General features: G+C 47.7%; 1 protein-coding gene and 1 long non-coding RNA gene across 9 annotated transcripts in view; one reads left to right on the forward strand and one right to left on the reverse strand.

Annotated features, from left to right (window-relative positions):
• The window catches only part of Ppp2r5c (protein phosphatase 2 regulatory subunit B'gamma), a 140,047-nt gene that overhangs the window by 93,102 nt on the left and 23,000 nt on the right, over positions 1-23,945 (reverse strand). For 5 of the 8 annotated variants that reach the window (XM_052185023.1, XM_052185021.1, XM_052185024.1 and 2 more), the window contains exon 1: positions 5,567-5,763. The exons of the other annotated variants lie outside the window; for them this stretch is intronic. In XM_052185023.1, coding sequence (XP_052040983.1) covers positions 5,567-5,660 — 94 coding nt within the window. In that variant the 5' untranslated portion in view covers positions 5,661-5,763. Of the gene's footprint in view, positions 1-5,566; positions 5,764-23,945 lie in introns of those variants that run through there. 8 annotated transcript variants of the gene reach the window in all.
• LOC127686942 (uncharacterized) lies at positions 5,825-7,716 on the forward strand. The gene is made up of 3 exons (XR_007978292.1): positions 5,825-5,957; positions 7,106-7,178; positions 7,507-7,716. It is a non-coding gene; the product is annotated as an uncharacterized LOC127686942 (long non-coding RNA).

The following is a 23,945-nucleotide window of genomic DNA, read 5'->3' on the forward strand; positions in this document are numbered from 1 at the left end:
CAAAACTGTAAGGCCTATGTACAAGTGAGTGGACACTGGGGCGTCTCCTTCCCTGCATCCTACGCCGTTTGTATCAGCATTCTGCCTTAGAATTCCTGCCCCCTTTACTATTTGAGTAAGGTGGAGAGATCTGACGCCTCACTGATAGATACTTCAGTCTGCAACTCCTTGTGATAAGTTATAAAATCCTATCTTTACCACACCCTGGGAAGCAAGGAAGTGCACAGCACCAGGGTCCAGTAGCACACAGAGCTCCCGACTGACCCAATCCGCACTTAACAGGTTTTGCTACAGGTGTGTTACAATGTAACCCCAGGTTGGCCTTGAACTTACGAACACCTCGGGCTAGTCTTGCATGGTTGATCCTTTTATATCAGTCTTGCAGTGCCAGAATCACAGGAGAGCTAGCTCCACTCCAACACAGCCTCATATCATAGTTATTTTAAAATAATATTTTAAATATATTTCGGTACATGTGTGCGCATATGTCAGAGGTCTAGAGGACGAGTTTCGTGATCCCGTTCTCTGCTTTGCCACACGGGTTCCAGAGACAGAACTCAGACAGACCACCAGTCCCTCCCTCTAAGCGCCTTGGTTTTGTGTTTTTCCAAACGAGAAGCTGATCTACATTTACTCATGGTGTTTATCCATTACACTTTAGCCTGCATTCTTAAACCAGAACAATTTTTTTGACTTATGAATAATTCACAAACCTAAAATAAAACCAGTCCTCTATCTGCTCAGAGTGCAGCGTCCTTGCTTGCTTCGGGCAATGTCTTGTCAAAATTAAAAAGGAAGGCTTTAAAATGCTTTCAAAATTACATTACAAAAATTTTAGTGTGTGTGTGTGTGTGTGTGTGTGTGTGTGTGTATGTGTGCATGTGTGCGCGCGCGCGCTCACACGCACAAGCACGCACAGGCCATGGCTGGTGTATGAAGGTCAGAGGACAACTTGTAAGAACTGGTTCCCTGCTTTCACCATGTGAGTTCTGGGAATGGAAGCTGAGTTACTGGGCTGGGTGGCAAGCTCCTTCACCTGTGGAGCCATCTTTTGAGCCTGACTGGTTTCTTGCTAAGTGGCCCAGGTTGACCTTTAATTGACAATGCACCTCAGACTGGCCTTGATCTTAACACAATCCTCCCTGTCTTAACCTTCCAGAGGGCTAGGAGTACATTCCATCACGGAGTTTAAGAAAACGCTTTTGGGAGCTGGAGGGAGGGCTCTGTCATTAAGAGCACTTCCGCCCTTGCAGAGGATCAGAATCTGCTCCCTAGCCCATGTCCAGTGGCTCTCAGGACCTGTAAATCCAGGTGCAGAAGATCCAGTGCCCTCTTGTGGCCTCCTTAGGCTCCTGCACCCATATGCACATACCCACACAGATACACATATTAAAAAGAAAAAAACCTTAAAATGTGTATGACCCACAGCAAGCCCTACTTTCTCAGGTAAGAAAAGACTGCTGCTCCCCCCAGACATCACAGGACACAAAGTCCTCTGTGTAGGACACAGTGAGCATGTAGGGATACGACGGACTGCTCCCCTCACTTTGCAATTCTGTGACAGGAGTTGGGCTCGGACTTAGACTCACTGCATTTCTGTAGTCTTGCAGGAGGTGCTCCCTTTCTCTCCAGAAGGAAAAAAAGAAAAAAAGTAATAATAATGTCTTTCAGCACTGGAAGGACTCAAAAGGAAAAGTGGGACAGGTGGATGTGGCCTTGGTCCTGAAACTAACACGCAGTCACTGCTGCTTCTGTCTGGGACAGACACCCGAGGTAGTGTCCACACAGTAGGCCCCCGGGCTGGACGGCCCAAGGTTAGACAGACACTAGGATAGCTGCTTACCAGCACACAGGCCCACTGAGAACAAGTGAGCAAGCCTGTGCTCCTTGAGCCTGCAAAGTACTGTAGGACAAACGCCGTGACAAAACCAAGTTGGTGCACTCTAGCTGTGCCTCTGACTTGCCACCAATTCTCTTCCCCGGGTCCAAACGCTCCCCCCAACTCCTCCCGGACCCCCCTCCCCCCGGGTTCTCCCAGCCTCAACACTCCATGCAAAGCTGGGGCCTGGACCCTGGGCTTCAGGGACACCAGGCAGTCACTACCAGCTGGGCGATACCCCCAGCTTTCCCTCTCATTCTTCTACACAATTGACATGTCTCAATTAAAAAAAAAAAACAAAAAACAACAACAAAAAAAAAACATCAGAAATGGCTTTTACTGTAAAGCAACCACTCAAGTGGCCTTCTCCCCAACTCCAAAGGAAGGACTAATTTCTGCAGCCTTCACACACGCCCCTACCCCAGGAGGCCACAGGGCACACACACAAGTCAGGGAGGGCGCATGGGTCATTCCTACACTCTGACACTCAGAGGGTGAGTGACAGACAGACAGCTCATGAAGTCAACTCCAGGCAACCAGAGAAGAAGTCCTTACAAGTCTCACTCAGGCAGCTCCCATACTTGTGTGGAGAATGTGGGTAACCTGAGTGCACCCACCCACCCACCCACGCTGCGCAGTCCCTGTCAGATCGTCGTGCTAGGAAACGGGAGGTGGGGGGCAGGGGTCAGCTGCTTCGTTTGCCTCCTGCATGGTTTCTTCTACGTTCTTACTGGCAAAGTGGACACCCACCCAATCACGACCCAGCAAGGATTTGAGACAGAGCAGGGCTCCCTTCGTTAGACCCTACTTCCCAGGAGAAAGTGGCTACTTTAACAAGAACCACTGGCTCTCCTGTGTCCAGCTGGGCGTCCCCACTGTCACCCAGGAAGTTTCTAGGAGATCAATCAGCACAAGGTTATCAGGGCCGAGACTTCCTCATGGCCCTGAATACAGGTCAACAGGAAGAGGTTCTAGGCCGCCTGTCCTGCTTCCTTCTCTGCTCGCTGGCATCTTTCTGGCTGAGCTATCTCTGACTGAAGCCGGGCTCTGAGGTGAGCTCCAGGGGCCAGCGACAGAGGGCAGGAGAGGCAGTGCTGGAAGCTTCAGGACCCATGTTCTACTTGGCTTCACGGGCAGCTCAGACATGCACGAGTAGCGAGAACAGGTCTGGAGCACGAGACCCACAATCTAACCTAGCCTGCTCCCTGCATGTGTAAATAAGACTTTGTGGGGTGACAGGCAGGCCTCTTCATTTACTTACCTCTGTAGCTGCTTTTGCTCAGGGCCAAAAATATTTACAGTCTGGACTTTACTTGAAAGAGTGCCAATTCCAGACTCGACCTTTGCTGTCCCATTTGACAACCCTGGCTGACACTTATCTAAAATAAAGAATTTTAAGTGCTTGGTGGTCACATGTGGCCACGGGCTAGTAGAGTGGACATCACAAAGTGCGTTCTCATCTCGGTACACTGCTCCTCTGGACAGCCTAAGTCATCAAGCTCCCCTGAAGCCATCACTCTCCCCTGAAGGCAGTCAGGGCTGCACTGGTTAAAACATCTTCCCTTGACACTTGAACTTTTGGGAATGGTAAATTCACCACTGAACTAACTGGGTGTGCTAATCAGGGGAGCAGCAGCATTCACAGCGTGAGAGCAGGCCACTGCCTCAGCTCAAGGACCAAGTCAGGATCAACCTAGAGTGTGGTATTGTCAAACACAAGGTATGCAAAACGAGTAAGAAAAGAATACAACTGTCATGCAAAATTGGGCCATTGAATTGAACAAGGCACTGGGGAGGAAACTGTAATCCTCTAGCAAGATATTCTGCCAACAGCCACAATTTCTCTTCAAAAGTGATTTATAAAGATCCCAAACTAGACAAAACAGCACCTAGATTTGTACTCTAGTCCTACCATTTAAGGGCTATGTGATCTTGGGCAGGCTGTATTCCCTTTGGGGTGAAAGACCCCTCTGCCTTAAGGAGATGTGGTGGTGGAGGGCTGCCCTCTCCTGTTCCTTCCTTCCCACCACCTCAAGTTCCTGTGCTCCCCAGGGCTCCCTGCCCACAGGTTCCTGTCCTCTGTCCTTCTCCAGCAGGGGACTTTGGGGAAGGGGCTGTCTGTCAGTCCTTTTAAATGACCTTCAGCACTCATAGCCCAAAGTTTAAGACAATAACATTAACATGTCTACTTTAAGAAGTCTTTATGAGGAAATCAAGTATTCCTTGAGACTTAAAATTAGGAGCTCTTCCAGCTGTTTGCATTACAGCCAAGTTTTAGGTTGCTACAGGTTTCTTTCAGAAACCCATGAGTCCCTTTTGGGTCAGGCACTTCACTTTCCTTGACAGTTAGACACTGAGCAGCTTGGGGAGGACACTCGATGACAGGTAAAGTCTGGAACAGGGCCTCCCATAAATTAATGATTCTATTTATAAAATGTAAAACCAAATGATTCTATTTTTGAACAAATTCATAATTCCAAGAAGAAGTAGAGTATCAGGTGTCTAATAAGTACCAGTAGGTTCACAAACCAAAAAGGGGTGTTGAGGTTGGAGAGATGGCTCAGGGGTTAGGGGCACTTGTTGCTACTGGAGAGGAGCTGGGCTCAGTTCCTAGCACCTGCGTGGCAGCTCATCAGCACCCCTAACCCCAGTCCTGGAGAATATGAAGCCTTCTTCTGACCCCTGTGGGCACCAGGCATGCATGTGGTACACATACATGTAAGCAAAATATACACATACATAAAATAAAAATTTAAAAATTAAAAAAAATTACCCATAAAGGACTTTCCCTGTATTAACATAGGATGTCTACCTGTTATATCCAGCCAAGTTACTGCTCATTAGCCAACGGTTCAGAATCAACATACACACTGCCAATACACACTGCCACCTGTGCCCTGCAGCTGAGGCACCTGTGGTCACCCTTCGCTTCTACCTCACCGGCTTACATCTAGCCATTGTGGACACCAACTTCTACAGCATGTCAAGGAGGGTGGAGAAGGAGCTACACGTTTGCTTCCAACAGGCTGGGCATTCCCGTGACCTATATACACAGTGAAAACTTGGTGCCCTTTTCAATCGGAACGACGCCTTTGTAAATACAAAGCACTGCTCTAAAGCTAAGAGCTAGCATTTAACAACCGGCAACCCCAGATCTTAGCATTCCAAGCAGGAGCCTAGCTCCTCCAAAATGAAGTTCTCCTCTGACCAGTTCTGCACATTCTCTGCCTGCAGTTCATCCTTAATTCAGAGCCGTGTCCGCGGCGGCCAAACCCTTGCAGTATTAACCAACACTAACACCAAGGTAACTCAAACTCTGTGAGCAGACAACTTAGCCAGGCCTGCCTGGCCCGCCTCTTTCCTTCCCCCACCCAAGACCTTCCCCGGGCAGTGACTTCACATCCTTTGACATCAGCACAGCCTCGGAAGGGGGATGGGAGAGCAGGGAGAAAGCAGAAAAACCAGCTTTGAACTCTGCGTGCAAGGCCTCCTGAGCCTCGGGCCCCGTAAGTAATGTGAAAAATGCCCACCATTCGGAGGTGACACCCCTTGCCTGCTCGAGCGCAGTCCCACCAACGTGAAGGGGACTCTGCTGGTTAGACTTCCTGCTTTTCCTAGCCAAAGCACAATAGCCATTTATTAACTACCCACGGAAGGTTCCGGTCAGTAGAACACACAATAACTCACCTCGAATGTGGAGAAGGGCCACGGGCTGGAAAGGCCCGTTGGAGCTGGCCGCATCCACCACCATCCCGCTGCCCGCCCTATTACATGTCAACATCTAGGCTCCAGCGGGAAGGGCGCTGTACTCCTTAAGGCAAGAAACCAGCCTCCATTTTAGTTTAAAAAAAAAAAAAGACAAACTGAAGCTCTCTGCAGCTGGAGGGAACTGGCTGCTTCGTGATGTCACTAGGCACGGAGCTCGCTGATTGGCCGGAAGCTGCAACTTAAAATGACACTGGGGAAAAAAAAAAAGCCTGCAAACGGAAAGAGCGTTCTGTTTGGCTGTCAGTGTGTGTGCATTAAAGCCTGGGCATTTTCCGGCTTGCCGCCGTCTTCATTTCTCACTAACTTTTAGGTAAGAATCCCAGCTCTCAGAGGGTGGCACCAGGGGCTCCAACCCCCACCAGAGAGCGTATAAATGACTCCGAGAGCAAGCAGAGAAAAGGAGCGTCTGCACGATCGCTCGCTCGGTTCTCCATGATCCTGCTGTTTCCCAAACCGGCCCCCCCCCCGCCCCCCTTCAGTGGCGCCTCATGCCAACCTGTCCTGTGCCTTCTGACTCCCAGATCTTATTTTATTCATTTAGGTTCCCCCCCCCCCTTTTTTTTAACACTACTAGGAGGTGAACCTAGGGCCTGGTGCTCTCTGGGCAAACCTCTCCCATTAAGCTCTGCCTCCAGCCTGAGCACTCACTGTAGAGGCATTCTGGCAACCCAGTTTTCAGGAAGTAAGGGGCCATTTAAATTCTACAAAGCTCCAATGGGTCCACACTCTGCCTTGTGCTCCATCCCTGCTATCAACAGGGCGACTGAGGATTTATAACCAGGAGGCAGGCTTCTTCCTGAGACCTAGTTCCCACCTCCAGCCCCAAAAAATGAGGGTTAAAAATCTAGGGAAGCACAGCTTAATAGGCAATAGCCAAGAAGTGCTACAGACGAAGATATGTCTACCCCATGGCTATGAAAATGTTTAAAAGGCATAAAATAGAGGTGGGGACATAAGAAAAAAATGCAAAGTTAGGTTTGGTTATTTTATATTTAAATAATTTTTTGTTTATTCATTGTGTGTGTGTGTGTGCGCGCGCGCGCGCGCGCGCGTGTGTTTTCACAGCTCATGTGGAGGTCAGAGAACAACCTGTAAAAAAACAGTGCTTTCCTTCCACCATGTGGTCCCAGGAATCACACTTGGGTCTTCAGACTTGGCGGAAGTGCCTTTTCCCACCGTCCTGTCAGTCTGGCCCGCTCTGTTTTGGTAGTTTAAAAATGTTATCATGGGGCCAGGCAGTGGTGGCGCACACCTGTAATCCCAGCACTCTGGGAGGCAGAGGCAGGTTGATTTTTGAGTTCGAGGCCAGCCTGGTCTACAGAGTGAGTTCCAGGACAGCCAGGGCAACACAGGGAAACCCTGTCTCGGAAAAAAAACAAATCCAAAAAAAAAAAAAATTGTTATCATGGGGCTGGAGGGATGGCTCAGCAGGTAAGAACACTGACTGCTCTTCCATAGGACCTGAGTTCAAATCGCAGCAACCACAAGGTGGCTCACAACCCTCCGTAATGGGATCTGATGCCCTCTTCTGGTGAGTCTAAAGTCAGGTACAGTGTACTTACATATAATAAAGAAATCTTTTATTTGTTTGTTTGTTTGTTTGTTTTCCGAGACAGGGTTTCTCTGTGTACCCCTGGCTGTCCTGGAACTCACTCTGTAGACCAGGCTGACCTCGAACTCAGAAATCAACCTGCCTCTGCCTCCCAGAGTGCTGGGATTACAGGCGTGTGCCACCATCGCCTGGCAATAAATCTTTTTAAAAAATGTTATTATGTTAGATTCCTTAAGTTATGCTTTCTTTAAATTTAAAATTAAGTTTTTTCTATTGATTTATTATACTACTATTCATATCTTAAAAGCAAAAAAGAATGAATATAGAAAACTATTCTCAGAGAAGAGCGCACTCGAGCTGGAGCACTGTGGGGATGCTGGTGAGGTGGTGTTCCTACAGAGGCAAAAATGGAAGCGTGAGGAGATCGCTTTCAGGACTCAAAATTCTCCACTTCAAAGAAACGTTTCTGGAATTAGGCTGTGCCATTTTATAATGCTCAATTCAAGAAGCAGACAAATAAAAGCCTTTAACTCCAGAACATGCCTGACTCTAGGCTCCATTACTTCTGTGGGACTAGCCGGATACACTGCAGTGCTCTCTGTACCAGCACTGAGGGCTACTGGAGCGGCCTGGGCTTGGAGTGCAGTGTGATGCGAATGAGACTCCGGCCCACTGCCTCCAGGAGTTTCTCAACCTCCATCCCTACAACCTCCCCACCCCCACTGTCTCTCCAGATAGGCAGGCAGTGCTGAGGGCAAAGGTCACTACCCTCACTTCACCTCCTGAGTCAAGGAGTCATCCAGAGGAACCCTGACAGACATGAACAGCAATGTGGGAAGGGGCTAAGAGTGCACAAGCAGACACTTCTTGTACCCTGCCCCGCCAATAATTTCCTATGTCACCGAGGTGAGCTGGGTGTGCACACCCCAGGGCTGCGCTTATGAACTGGAACATAGGAGAGAAGGCAGGAGAGGGGGTGCCTGGCGGCTTTATATAACATCGACAAATTCAAAGGCGAAAAAGCAAAGACACTTTTTGATGTATTTTTCTTAATCATCTTCGATCAAAGGATTTCAAACCTTATTAGTGATTTCTCCCATACTCTTGGAAACCTTATGCATATAAAGTAGTTTTTAAAGAATTCTAAGACTGCTGGGCGGTGGTGGGGCACTCCTTCAATCTCAGCACTTGGGAGGCAGAGACAGGTGGATTTCTGAGTTCAAGGCTAGCCTGGTCTACAGACTGAGTTCTAGGACAGTCAGGGCTATACAGAGAAACCCTGTCTCAAAAAAAAAAAAAAAAAAAAAAAAAAAAAAAAGAAGAAGAACAACAACAACAACTACAACAACAACTCTCTAAGACGGTAAAACATACTGCCTTGGATCTGAGGTGGGCATACCACAGTCTCATCATCCAGCTGAGGCAGGAGGACCCAGGGCAGCCTAGACCACACAGTAAGCCTTGATGAAACGAGAAAACCAGCAGCCCTACGACGGAGGGTTCTCCTGAACGAACACATGGGTAACTTGAAGGGGCTTGGGTCAGGGCTGACTAAACACCTCACACACTTTTCTACTCAAAATCCAGGTAGGCCTCTACAGTTTTTCAAGATAAATGAGATCATCCAAATTCACCTGGAAAACCAAATGACAAGAATGAGGACAATTGCCGGGCGGTGGTGGTGCACGTCTGTAATCCCAGCACTTGGGAGGCAGAGGCAGGCAGATTTCTGAGTTCGAGGTCAGCCTGGTCTACAGAGTGAGTTCCAGGACAGCCAGGGATATACAGAGAAACCCTGTCTCAGAAAAAACCAAATCCAAAAAAACCAGAAAAAAAAAAAAAAAAGAATGAGGACAATTCTGAAGTGAGAGGCTAGTGCCACCAACCTAAGTCAACAGACAAATGAGAGTGTGACAAGATATACATCACAGGAGAGCGGGGGACAGGAGCGTAACCCACACACATGGACACTCTAAGACAGTAAGAATAAACCAAGTCAGTGGGTAGAGGGAATCATACAAACAGCCCCTGGAAGACAACAACTAAACGATATGCAAAAACCGTCAACTCAGCCCTTCCTCACACAAAAGGAAACCTGCTAGGAATTAGACAAGCAAATACAAAACAAGTCACAGCTACCCAACTCCACAGCTGTTGGAAGAAGAGTTGTCAACCCTACAACTAGACCAGGACACTTACAAGCACCGGATTACAGACTCTGAGCAAATCTAAAAACAGTTACTTTGTAAAAAGAACTATGAATAGTTAGTAACTGCATGGCACAGTGCTTTTATCTATTAGGTCAATGATAATTTTTTTTTTTTACAAATATCTGTGTGTATTTATTTAGTGCATACATGTCAAGGGACAACTGTGAGGGTCAGAGGACAGCTTAAGAGTCAGTTCCCCCTTCCTGCTATGTTGGTCCAGGGGACAGAACCCAGGGCTGACAGCATCACCTTTACCCACAGGGCCATCTTACCCACCCAACTCTAATTATACAGAGAACAGTAACTGCATTGTGCCAAAGCTTTGACAACAGGGCTATAAACTGTTCACCAGCTTAGAAAACAGGAGACTTTGCTTAATTTTACTTTAAGAATCCATTCTAGAGCCTGGCTGCCTTGGAACTCACTCTGTAGACCAGGCTGGCCCCAAACTCAGAAATTCGCCTGAATCTGCTTCCCAGAGTGCTAGGATTACAGGTGTATGCCACCACTGCCCAGCTGTCTTAGTGTTTTTAGTGAGGAGTTTCTCAACTCCTTAGTAAGAAATTCCTAAGAAATGTATTCTTTGAGAATATGACATTTCATTTATGATTCATTTATGATTCTAAGACACTGTAAACTACTTTAATGTCAAAGGGACTGAGAAAGGTTGTGGAAGTTTACACAGCCATACATGTGTAAAACTTAGAAACCAGAGTGGAAAAGGCAGCATGCTTTCTCAGGGTCGGGAGGCCGCTGATGGGGGCACGGCTGCACTGGCTGCGCTTTGGAGGAGGTCTTGCTGTTTTCAGCACTGCTAAAGCTGAAGGAAGGACACATGGGAAGAGGGAGCCGCCAAGGGCCTGGTAACAAAGCCAGTGACTACGACTGTGGAACTCTGCAGCCATTCCTGTCCGCTACAGGAGGCGGCCTCTCTGCTGATGGCTGAACAAGGCACTGATCCATCAGTTAGCAGAATGCTGTTAGGAGTTCCAATACACCATAATGCTCCCCCTGCTGAGTTCAAACCCAGAGTGCAGGTCCCAGGCAGGAGGCCTCTAGGCCCAGTCCCAACAAGGTCAGCAGCAGGCAGGTGCCACCACTGCTCTCCTCAGAACATGCCTCTGTCCACCAAAGAATAGTGGAAGGACCCCACATGGAGACTGGAGACACGGCAGAGCCACTTATAACCTACATGGAGACTAATCCTGGAGTGACCACTGGGCTTGACCGGCCTGGGGTGTGGCTCTCTCCCGCAGGCTAGCCCTTGGGTGCTCTGTCAGTGTGTGGCAAGAACAGGCTGGGCACTCAGCAGTCCCGCCTCTGGTCAGAGTGCCTCAACTACACTTTCTCTTCCTGGCAGTGTAAAACTGAGGGGGAGCTATGCCACTGGATCACGTCAGTGAGAGCACCACCCTCAGTCCTGAAGAAGACCTCCATACGCTGGCGATGCAGCGGCCTGTGCCTCCAGCCATTGCCAGTCCAGTGCTGCAACCTTCTGCGCTGATTCTCAGCTGTTTCCAGGCCTCCTGGCCAGGGTGGCACTGTCAAGGGCGGGAAGTGACAGGCCTCCTACAGGAAACGTGCCAGCCTAGCTGGAGCTTTTCATGAAGACTCTGGAGTCTTCCAATTGCAGAAGAGACCTGAGCTCAGCCTGCATTCTCTGGTCTTCTGTCACTGTTTTGTTCTCTACTAAAAACAAACAAACAAACAAACAAACAAAACAAAACAAAACAAAAAACCTGCCTGTAAATACATCCCACTGATTTTAATTTTAGGAAGTATTTCTGAACAAAACCTTCAAATCTTGATTTCAAAATTCTGCTGAAGGTTTTATTTTTCTTTCTCATCCACCCCAATCTGGCATTTACCGGAGAAATCTGTGGTACTGTAGAGGCAGTGTGTGGCATCAGGCTGGCCAGTGCCACTTTTTAAAACCCTGGGACCTGTGTGAGTACAGCTGTTATGGGTCTTGTCAGATAAGAAGTCCAACCTAAAGCTTCTGCCTTCACTTGTAGTTCAAAATAGACTTTCCTTAGACGGATCAAAGCTCCCTAGTACGTAGCTGTGCTCAAAGACTGCCAGGAAAGTCTGCTGCCAGCATCAAGGACAAAGGGACAGGCTCGGGTGGCCCTGTTGAGTTGAGCAAGTCTCCAGTGACTGAGCAGAGCCACCAGAGCCTTTCCCACAGGCCTGCCCACCCCACTCCTGCATGCAGACCTGGGCTCTCTCTAAATCCTCCTCGAGGCTGGGCTGGGCTGCCTTTCAGACCAGAGCAGGTGCTCATATCTTTTTCTGCTCTGAGAAGACAGGAAACCCACGAACTGTATAGAAAGTATTCAAGCATCTCAGAGTTTCCACACCAGCTGTTTTATAAGGTCTGCCTCCGCCCTTAGCATCCCGACAGCAGGTCAGCTGAACAACTGATCTCTTTTTCAAAAACTCCGAGGCAGAGCAAGGAGAAGGGAGCTATGAAGCCGCCTATGCCTGGGCACCTGGGCATCCTGGGCAACCTCAGGGGTGGCCCCACAGCAGTCTCTGAGAGGATAGGGAAGGACAGGCCAGAGCTGCCATGTTCTTCCTCCTCCAGCAAATGCAATAAGAGTTTCCTGGATCTCTAACAGACACACAGCCACCGGGGACAATGGCCGGCATGTGGTAACAGGTAGCACGTTTGAGCACTGTGTACTTCGGCTGTCCAGCAAAGGAAGCGTCAGTACAAGCAATTCGACATCACTTAGCCTCAGAAAAGAGTACAGTTCTGGTGAGCCTTGAGGGCCTCTTGCTAAGTAAACGGAACAGGATGGAGGACAATTCAGGAGGACTCCAGTTAGAAGACTCCTCCAGTCATCTAACCCCAGAGACAGCAGAGCAGAGACTGACCAGAGCTGTAGGAGGAATGGGGACTGCAGCTGCAGGGCCAAGCTGCTGAAGGGCACAAGCCTGGGGAGACAGTCCGCGTGGGCCTGGAGAGCGGGGCCTCACGCGCTGCTGAAGGCGCACCTGTGCTGTGTAGTCACATGATGAGCACAGCACACTAGGTACACTTTACCACAGCGCTTGCTCGGATGAAGGGAAAGGAGGGTCTGAGCCGGGCAAGTTCAGGAGACGCTGGGCAGTAGGAGCAGCCGGCCATGGGGGACCTCACGGAAGAGCAGGTTGTCTAGGAACCAGGTCTTTAGCTGGAAGGAGAGGGCACAGGGTGGATATCCAAGGAATGGTGTACACACACAGGCACACATGCATATGTAATAAAGATCTGAATTCAAGAGGCTTGAAGAAACACAGGTTCGAGTATGACAAACTGCTGGCTATTACTTATGGTGATGGCCAGGGGTCCCCTGTGGTAGTTAAGAGCTCACTATGGTCTGGCAGCTGCTCACCAGGGCACACAGGTAATCAAGAGAAGACAGCGTCAGAGCAGGGAGGAGAGAAGAGGCTGGGCAGGGAAGACGGGAGCATGGGGCTCGCTCCTGGTCCTGTGTGCTGTACCAGGGGCAGGCACCCTGGGAACACGTTCACGCCCAGACCGCCCGTCAGCAGAAGCAGAAGACACTCTTTAGCAGTAAGAACACGCACTTTATGGAAACTTTCAACTCTGTTAGAATGTGAAGTCTGTGAATGAAGGTGGAGCATGTGCTTTCACAGAGGAGGGCAGTCTGCACCTCTACTGAAAAGCGGGACTAAGGAAGCCTAGGTCAGGTCCGGTCCGGGAAGAAGACCCCGCACTTAGGGAAGCCTGCAGGGCTTCCAGCTCACTGACAGGTCCACACTGGCCTCCTTCTGGCTTTTCTGGTTTTTGTTTTTGTTGTTGTTGTTGTTGTTTGGTTTTTGTTGTTGTTGTTGCTACTGTTTTGAGATAGAGTGTCTCACTATGTAGGTGAGGCTAGCCTCAAACTCATAGAGATCTGCCTGCCTCTCCCTCCATACTTCTGGGACTAAGAGTGTGCACTGCCACACCCAACACAGAAAACAGACTCAAGAAGTATGTCGTAATTAATTTACTACTTTCATAAGTTTCTTTTAAAACAAAACCGACCTGTGTTTCATTTAACATTCGGCACGTCTATCCTCCAGACCCCAAACAGCAAACGGAGGGACTACCTGGAGCAGGCCTGAAGACTGTAATCAACCTCTTAGGCTAAACTACAAACGCCTTCACACAGCGAAGGACTGAAGCTTTTGTATGACCCTGAGGTGACCAAGCACAAGCGACAGGCGTCTCACACACGAAGGGACGTCACCAATCCGGGAGCTCTGTGGACAAAATCTGCCATGGGTCGACTCTCCCCTTTGAATCAGCCTAAGGAGCGGTTCCGACACAGAGACAGCGTTGAGAACAAACTGTTACCAACGAACTCACAGCTGCCTGCCTGTGATACTTAGGGAGCACTAGAACCCCGAAACTGGGGGTCTGCAGAGACCTGCAAGGAGGTGACAATGGTCTCAGTAGGCATCTTGCACACAGCAGGCAGGTACCTCTTCTGAGTTGTATCCCTATCCCATTCACTAGATATTTGACATTTTAGTGGGACCCCAATTCAAATGTTAACAGTTCTACACTAAGATGAACCAACTCAAGGTCTAGTCTACAGTGTCAGTACTTTTGATGTTGTGATTATTTTAGCAGGGTACACAGCCATAATTATATCCCGGATGGGAGGAATCAAGACTTTCCCATTTAATAAGAGATAAAGCCCAAAATCTAAGAAAATAAAACATATTATAAAATCTAAATAGAAACAACAAATGAATCACAATTTAACAGTACACTTGACTTCCCCTCCTTGAAAGAACTTAAAAGTACTGTGTTCCAGTGACAATGAGCACCCCTCCCCCACCTCACTCCAGATTCTGGTCTTCTCCAGGGCAGGCCTGAGAGAGGGAGGATATCAGGAGCCTGGGAGGCATCTCACTATGCCAGAAATCAAGGTGTCGAAAACGGTAGGGGGCAGGGGCTGGCTCAGTGGGTAAAATCCCTGCTGCCAGTACAAGTGTGAGAGACTGCGGTCCAGCCGGTCCAGCCGCTGGGATCCATGTAGAGATGCAATTCTGTGGAGAGGCAGGAGACAAGCAGGAAGCCCTTGGGCCAGCTAGCTTACCATGCCTGTTATCAAACAAAAGACCCTCACTCAAGGAAGGTGGAGTCAAAGGCTGGTGTCTACGTTATCCTATGACCTCCAAACACTTACCAGGGTCAGTCACATCAGCACTCCACACATAAATGTACACACACACACACACACACACACAAACACACGCGCAAACACATGTCCAAAAATACATAGGCTGGGCTGGAGAGATAGCTCAGTGGTTAGAAGCACTCCCTGCTCTTTCAGAGGATCCAGGGGTCGATCCTCCCTATTCAGACCCCAGGTCTCTCACCTGGCCACTGTGTGTATAGCTCCTATCTGCTTACCTGTGTAGTTTGGGGACAGCTATGCCGGTTGCTGTTTTCTGAGTCTGCTTCCTTATAGAGTGTCTCTTTGCCTGCCGCTGACAGGGAGCAGCTGCAGCTGAAGGCCTCTGCAGGCTACAGTGGGGACTGGCAGGCCAACACGGTCTGGAGGCCACAGGCAGGCTCATCTCATCCGTAACTCCAGTTTTAGGCGTTCTGATGCCTTCTGACCTCCACAGCCACAAGACACAGACACGGCACATGTATGTATATACATTCAGGCAAATTGTCCGTGCACATAAAATGAATAACATTAAGCTAAAAAAAATTTTTAAAGGCATGGGAAGGGTTGAAATACTGCATTTTAATATTAGAAAGCTGAAATCAACGATAATAAAACAGTCATGCATAAAAAGGGTCAGAGGAAACTGGTAATACCAAGCCAGAATGATTCTTAACCTAGTTTTCATATATCTAGTTGGTAAGAAAAAGAATGTCTGTTGGCTCGATCCACTACGGACTCTGAGGGGATTAGCGAGGCCATGAGGCCCTCCTGTATGGTTGGCTGATGTGGGACTCGTGGACAGGACAGGGTGGGCCTCAAACTATTCCTAGCGCTTTCTGCACTGCATAGGGGGAACATGACTGCCTGACAGAGAGCAGCCTGCCAGCACCCTCACTTCTGCTAGGCCACCGCAGAGATGTAGCTTCCACAATGATGACACCATCGCCTGAGCTACACAGCATCACCTTTGGTGAACTCCAGCCAGAACAGCCTCGGCTTAGAGCGGCTACAGGGGTGAGTGGACGCTGAGGAGCAGCTGGCCGGAGGGCCATTTAGTAGTCAAGTGTCACGGTTTAAGGAATTCCTAAACTGTAAGTATTTGGCAAAAGGATTCTGGCCCAAGATAAACAACCAAAGTCTGCTGGAGGACTTTCATTCTAAGGCCTCAATTTGTTAAAAATATTTGAGGATGGTTCTTAGCACATCATAAAAATAACGAAGCACGCAGAAAGAAGACATTATGAGCTCGATGTCACAACTGCCGGTGTTTGTCTTTCTGACAGAGGCTGGAAAACACTGGTGTTTGCTCTGTTTAAAGAAATAATAAATTTGAGAGAACATGCAAGAGGACAGCAAAATATTTTAAAGTTGTAAGACATTTCTTTTGGATGTGGGTATTAGAGGTGCAAGTAAGCATGTGTGTGTGTGTGTGTGTGTGTCTGTCTGTGTATATATGCATGTGCATATACACACTTGTGTGAGGTGTATGGATGTATATACACAGATGCCCAGCATGTATATGTACATGTGTGTTGTAATCACATGTGTATATATGTGCTGTAAGCATGTACACATGTGTATATGTGCATGCATATGTAGAGTGTGTGTGTGTGTGTGTGCACGCACACATATGTGCTTGTGTGTACCTGTACCAAAGCCAGCTGAGATGTCAGGTGTACTCCTATACTGCTCTCTGATTTATTCCCTCAACATAGGGTCTCTCTTTGAACCCAGATCTTGCTGGTTTTCATCTACGTAGGTAGCCGGCTATGCAGAGATTCTGTCACATCCCTTGCCACTCCCAACTCTGACCCTAGAGGTTGGTCTTAAAGTGAGGCACAGTCACACCTGGAATTTTACATGGGTGTTGGAGGCCTGAACTTGGGTCCCCATCTTCTGTATCCTGTACTACTACCAAGCTATCTCCCAAGCCCACAAGGCAAATGAAAAAAAAATATATATATATATAAAATCAACTCAATGTCCAGAAATGAAAAAAAAAAAAAAACAACCACATGAAATTCAAAGGTAAACAGGTGGACTGCAGAGGAGATACACCAGGAGAGTCTCAGTAAGACAACAGGAACAGTATTCAGAAACTTACTGAAAATAAATGAGAATTAGGGGCACATTTGATGAGTGATGAGTGTATTGTATGAAAAAATAAAAGAACTCATATCCAAACACACACACACACACACAAAACTACATTTCAATAATAAAGTCAAGTTAAGGACATCTAGAGCTGCTGGGCATGGTTGGGCGTGGCTAGGCTTGGGTGGGTCCACACCTTTGATCTCAGCACTAGGGAGGCAGAGGCAGGCAGCTAGCTCTTTCCAAATTTGAGGTCAGCCTGGTCTACATAAGCAAGCATAGGCTGGCTAGGGTTATGTAGTGAGACCTGTCTCAAAAGACAAGGGCAGCTTTGCTGGGTCTCAGATGTAATGCTTACGAGGTTCTTCTGCCCTGAGCTGAGTGGTTTATCTCTCTTCAGTACAGGGCAGTATTTTTTATATGGCTAATACTGGATTTTCTTTTTCCATTCAGCAGCTAACAGACCTCTGAGTTGTCTCTTGGCTGTCATGAACAATGTTCCTGTGACCATTCGTGTCCGACTTTGTCTGAACGTGTATTTTAATTTCTTTTTTTAAAAAAGATTTATTTATTTATTATATGTAAGTACACTGTAGCTGTCTTCAGACACTCCAGAAGAGGGTATCAGATCTTGTTACAGATGGTTGTGAGCCATCATGTGGTTGCTGGGATTTGAACTCAGGACCTTCAGAAGAGCAGTCAGTGCTCTTAACCGCTGAGCCATCTCTCCAGCCCCGTATTTTAATTTCTTTTGTGTGCGTTGAGTGGAATTGCTGATTTGTATGGTGAGTTTCTGTTTAGCTTTAGAAGAAACTGCCAGTGCTTTCCAGAAAGAACATACCACTTTCCCTTCCCACAGAAGGAGCTAGGGATGCCCCTTTTGACATGTGCTGTGACTGGGGGCGGCCCCACAGACACCAGCAGAGAGATTCCTCAGAATGAAGAACTGACGTTTCCAAGAGAAGCAGAACAGTGAGGGACTTCATCACCACCAGACCACCTTCAAAAGGCTTGCTTGAGGAAACACAAAGATAGCCACTAGTGATTTTTTAAAAAATACCTAAGTATAAAATTCACGGGTAGAGTAGTTATTAAAGTATTAGTATTAAAAAAAAAAAAACATGCCGAGAAAGAGACAAAGAAAGAAGTAATCCTCACTGCACAAGCAGCTGACCACGGAGTGACAGACTTCTTACCCAGTAACGACCTTGATGAAAATAAGTAATTCTACAGGTAGGGAGAGCAGTATGGTGAAGAGGAGACCCTCCCACATGGCACCTGTGAGGAACTCCACGGCACAGCAAATGACAGCTCAGGGATCACGCAAGAAGGCGTCCATGCAAAAAGAACCCCAAAGGGGCAGGAACTGCTATACTTACATCAGATAAAATAGAAACGAGGTAAGAACAATTCTAAAAGGAGGTTTAAAGCATCACTATGTCATGGGGGTGGATAACTTCAATAAGGCTACATAACAATTAGATATGTCGTCTGGGTGTTCTAAAGCAGAATTCACAAAGACAGACAGCAATGTTCCAGGGCAGGAGAGATGGGATGCATTCACAGCATAACAACATTGTTTTGTTTTGTTTTGAATTTGGTTTTTCCAAACAGGGTTTCTCTGTGTAACAGCCCTGGTTATCCTGGAGTCACTTTGTACATTGGGCTGGCCTTGAACTCACAGAGACCCACCTGCCTCTGCCTCCCCAGTGCCAAGGTTAAAGGTGTGCACCACCAAGCCTGGCTTCACTGAAGGACTCTTTGTTTTTGTTTTTATTTTTGAGACAGGGTTTCTCTGTGTAGCCCTGGCTGTCCTGGAACTCACTCTGTAGAGCAGGCTGGCCTCCAACTCAGAAATCCACCTGCCTCTGTCTCCCAGAGTGCTGGGACTACAGGCGTGTGCCACCACCACCCTGCTCACTGAAGGACTTTGAACAGCCCAAATTCAACCATGAACAAGCGACAAATTAACAAAATAAGCCATGAACAAACTTTTCATTAAAAAACAAACCCTGGATTCCAGAGGGTCCAACAACTTCTGGCCTCCCCAGGCCATGCGCCAGGCACACTTAAGACACATGCAGGTAAACACTCAGAAAAATAAATACATCTTAAAAAATGAAAACGGAGCAAGCAAGAGACATGGCTCAGATGTTAAGATCTCTAGCTGTTCTTTCAGAGGTCCTGAGTTCAGTTTCCAGCAACCACATGGTGGCTCACAACCACCTGTCGTGGGATCTGACGCTCTCTACTGGCATTCAGGGGTACAGACAGACAGCATTCACATACTAAATGAACCTTGAAAAAAAAGAAAGAAGGAAAGAGAGAGAGAGATCTGACACCCTCTTCTGGGATGTCTGAAGACAGAGTATACTTACATATAATAAATAAATCTTTAAAGAAAAAAATGATTTGACACATGCAACCAATAAACTTGTCACATTAAAAGAATGATGGACAGAAAGGCTATATGATCATCTTGACATCAGACACAGGAAGAAGACATGGCTTTCTGTGATGGCGCACATCTGTAATCCCAGCCCTTAGGAGGCAGAGGCAGGTGGGTCTCTGTGAGTTTGAGGCCAGCCTGGTCTACCTGCTTTTAATTTGTAATTTAGTGGGTTCTGAGATGGCTAGGCTGATTCCATGACAGGCTTTATATTGGCAGTTAAGGAGACTGGGCCTAAATCTCTGTTTCCAAGAACTGGGCAATTCCAGGCAAGTCCTCAGAAGCTGCCCGGCCCATCACCTGGCCTGAGGCAAGGACAATGGGTCAACAGCAGTTCCCAGATCTCCCAAGCAGGTTTCCAGCCCCCACAACCTAGTAGTGGAATGTCTGTAAAGATGGACAGACAGATTAACTTAGAGGTCACCTAGACCTGGGAGCTCACTTGGGTGTATCTCTATTCTGGTAACGGGAGACCCCAGCTAGCTAGACTTCTGCAGAATAAAACACTCTGCATTTGCATACTATTTGAGTCCAGGGTATAGTTCTTTGGTGAATCGACCCTTATTGGATCCAGTAAAAAAAAAAACAACAAAAAAACAACAACAACAAAAAAAAAAAAACAAAGGAGGAAGGGCGGGAGGGAAGGAAGAAGAGAGAACAGAGAGAGACAGAAGGAAGAAGGGACAGACATGAACGCAGGTCCTTAAGGTCAGGAGCAGTGTGAAGAGGCCCTGCATGCTCTAACTCAAAGCGGTGCTTGTAGCCCTGGACAGAACCATTAAACAGCAGCAGGAAATCAAGGGCACCCAGACTGAAGCACTGGCAGATGGCATGGCCTTACCATATAGAGAGCTTTTGTTTGTTTGTTTTGTTGCTTTGTTCAAGATAGGATTTCTCTGTGTAGCCCTAGCTATCCTGGAACTCACTCTGTAGACCAAACTGCCCTTGAACACACAGAGATCCACCTGCCTCTGCTTCCCAGTGCTGGATCTTAAGGTGTGTGCCAGCACCCTCAGCCAAAAGCATTAACTTTAAAACAAGGTAATTTCTATTTTTATGTGTATGGGCATTTGGTCTGTTTGTATGTCTATGCACTGGATGTGTGCCTCATGCCTGTAGAAGCCAGAATAGGGGACTGGATCACATAGTGGTTTGAAGGAAAATGCTCCCCCTAACCCCCAGACTCCTAGGGAGTGGTAATATTTGAGAGATGCGGCCTTGTTGGAGGAAGTGTGTCCCTGGGGGTGGCCCCTGGGGTTTCAGAAGCCCAAGCCAGGCCCAGAGCTTCATTTATCTCTTCCTGCTGCCTGTGGATCTGGATGTAGAACCTTGGCTCCTACTCCAGCATCGTGTCTGCCTATGTGTGGCCATGCTTCGCACCATGATGATAACACACTAAGATGCTAAACCTGTAAGCTGGCCCTAATTAAATGTTTTTCTTTCTCAGAACTGCCTCGGGCACGGTGTCTCTTCATAGCAACAGATCAATGATCAAGGCAGATCCCCTGCAACTAGTATGAGCTGCCAGGTGAGGGCTGGGGCTTGAACCTGGGTTCTCTGGAAGAGCAGCCAGTGCTTTTAATCACTGAGTCATCTCTCCAGTCCCTATAAAGAAAATTTAAAGATTCCACTAATATATAAACACCTACCGAAACTGATAAAAGAAAAAAATTATGTAATAATTTAGTAATGTTACCAAGCACAAAAATCAACATTTAAAAAAAAAATGAGTGTACTGGCTGGTTTTGTGTGTCAACCCGACACAGGCTGGAGTTATCACAGAGAAAGGAGCTTCAGTTGAGGAAATGCCTCCGTGAGATCCAGCTGTGGGGCATTTTCTCAATTAGTGATCAAGGGGGGGAGGGCCCCTTGTGGGTGGTGCCATCTCTGGACTGGTATTCTTGGGTTCTATAAGAGAGCAGGCTGAGCAAGCCAGGGGAAGCAAGCCAGTAAGACCATCCCTCCATGGCCTCTACATCAGCTCCTGCTTCCTGACCTGCTTGAGTTCCAGTCCTGACTTCCTTTTGTGATGAACTGCAATACAGAACTGTAAGCTGAATAAACCCTTTCCTCCCCAACTTGCTTCTTGGTCATGATGTTTATGTAAGAATAGAAACCCTGACTAAGACAATGAGTATAAGTTAGGCCTGACACTGCAAATCACAGTCCCAGCTATAGGAAGCTAAGGTAGGATGCTAACAAATTCAGGGCCTGTTTGGACTATAGGGTAAGTTTAAGGATAGTATGGCCAAATTAGTGAGTTTATGTTGCAAAACAATAAAGTCAAAAGAAGGCTGGCAGTGTAGTTCAATGGTTGAGCACTTTCCTACGATGCATAAGGTCCTCGGGTCAATCATCGGTACAGTAAGAAGAAAAAGGACAGCCAGAGTAAGCTGGGCACCGTGGTGTGGTGTGTGCCCGCAGACCCAGTTAGGCTGGGCACCGTGGTGTGGTGTGTGCCCACAGACCCAGCCACGTGGAGGCATCACTTGGACTCACAAGTTCAAACCTGCGGAACATACTGAGACTATCTCAAAGAACAAAAGCAAGCAGTCAAACAAAATTTCTAGGATTGTTAGTATGTATAGACAACAAATTTTCAGAAAAGTAAAGAAAACATCCCCACCCATAACGGACATAAACAATGATGTGCTTAGGAATACACTGAGGAAGAAAAGTGATGCATCTCTGGGAGGGACAGAGCGAAAGGACACCCAAGACGGGGGACACCCAAGACGGGGGACACCCAAGATGGGGGAACAAGATCCCACTTCCATGGGTTCACTGAAGGAATATTATATAGATGCCAACACTACCTAAGGTAGCCCGACCAATTCAATACAATTCCTATCAAAATACTAAATGTCATTCTTCACAGAACTAGAAATAAAAATAAGCACCAAAATCTGTGTGGGCCCACAGAATGCCTGAAGACCCTTGCAGAGCTGGGGAACCATTGGCAGGCCTCCTGTATTCTGGAGGAAATGTGCTCTCAGACCTACCCTGGGAGCCGGGAGCAAAAGAAACAAAACAGGAAGAATCAAAGAACCCGACCTCAAACCTAGTCCGCTAAGCTGCAGCATGGGTGTAACACCGATGCAGACTAGTGCGACTGAACTGAAAACCGACAGATCAACCCACGGACAGTCACCAGAGATACGTGCCACGGACGAAAGGCTGCTAAATGGCACCAGCAACACTGGACGGCCATGTGTAGAGTATGACAGCAGGCTCCTGTCCTCTACCACATATAAAAATTAAGTTGAAATGCATCAAATATTTAAATCTAGGTTTTGAAGTCAGGAAACGAGTAGAAGAAAATGCAGAGTGAGCATGATTCTCTCTAATGATTCCCTAGGAGCAGATGCAATCAAGGAAATATACAAATGGAGTCAGAGTGTCTTAGTTAGGGTTTGACTGCTGTGAACAGACACCATATCCAAGGCAAGTCTTTTTGTTTGTTTGGGGTTTTTGTTTTGTTTTGTTTTGTTTTTCGAGACAGGGTTTCTCTGGGTAGCCCTGGCTGTCTTGGAACTCACTCTGTAGACCAGGCTGACCTCGAACTCAGAAATCCGCCTGCCTCTGCCTCCCAAGTGCTGGGACTACAGGCGTGCTCCACCTTCGCCCGGCTCTAAGGCAAGCCTTTTTTTAAGGCAAGCCTTTTTTTTTTTTTAAAGATTTATTTATTACTATATGTAAGTACACTGTAGCTGTTTTTAGACATACCAGAAGAGGGCGTCAGATCTTATGACGGATGGTTGTGAGCCACCATGTGGTTGCTGGGATCTGAACTCAGGACCTTTGGAAGAGCAATCAGTGCTCTTAACCGCTGAGCCATCTCTCCAGCCCAAGGCAAGCCTTATAAGGACAGCATTTAACTGGGGCTGGTTTACAGGTCCAGAGGTTCAGTCCATTAGCAAGGCTGGAGCATGGCAGCGTCCAGGCAGGCATGGAACTGAGAGGGCTACATCTTCATCTGAAAGCTGTTAGCAGAAGACTGACTTCCAGGCAGCTAGGATGAGGGTCTTAAAGCCACAGTAACACACCTACTCCATCAGGGCCACACCCTCTAACAGTGCCACTCCCTGGGCCGAGCATATACAATCCATCGCACATAGCAAAGAAGTGCACAGACAACATGTGGACAGGGCAGTACAAAAGCAAGTCCTCCAACGGGACAGAGCCCAGACACACGTGCAACTTGGCACTAACACCCTGAGGTACCTGACTTTCAAACAAGTAAGTGACCCGAATCTAGGGGATTCGAGTCAAGCCACATGGAGGTACCACTCCTCCATGGCCTGGGGTTCAAAGGTAAACCCCAACAAATGTTCACAAGGTATGAGAGACGGCTGGGAATATAAACTAGCACAGTCCTTGTGGGGTTCCCTCGACAAACTGAAACAGAAGCACCATCTGCCCTAGCCAAGTCCACTCTCCGATGTACCCAAAGGAGCCATGCACATGCCTGTGTTTGCTGCGACACTGTTTCAACAGGCAAGACAGGATATCAACTGTGGCATCCACGGAAAAAGGGACACAGGCAATGTGGTACACAGTTATTAGTCTCTATTAGTGACCCTTGAGATGTTAAAGTCATTTGTGAAGATGCAGGGTAACTGAAGGACACTATGTCAAGTAAAGTAAACGGAACACAGGAACGCAAAGGCTGCGGGTTCTGAGGGCAAGGACATGGTGCCCAAACGGCTGGTCTCACAGAGCATAAAGGACAACTGGTAGTCAGGGGAGGATGGATATGGTCAAGGGGAAGTCGGGTTGGAAGGGTAACAGATGCCCAGAGTGATAAGAGCTA

The sequence above is a fragment of the Apodemus sylvaticus genome, chromosome 6 (assembly GCF_947179515.1).
Source record: "Apodemus sylvaticus chromosome 6, mApoSyl1.1, whole genome shotgun sequence".
NCBI lineage: Eukaryota > Metazoa > Chordata > Mammalia > Rodentia > Muridae > Apodemus > Apodemus sylvaticus.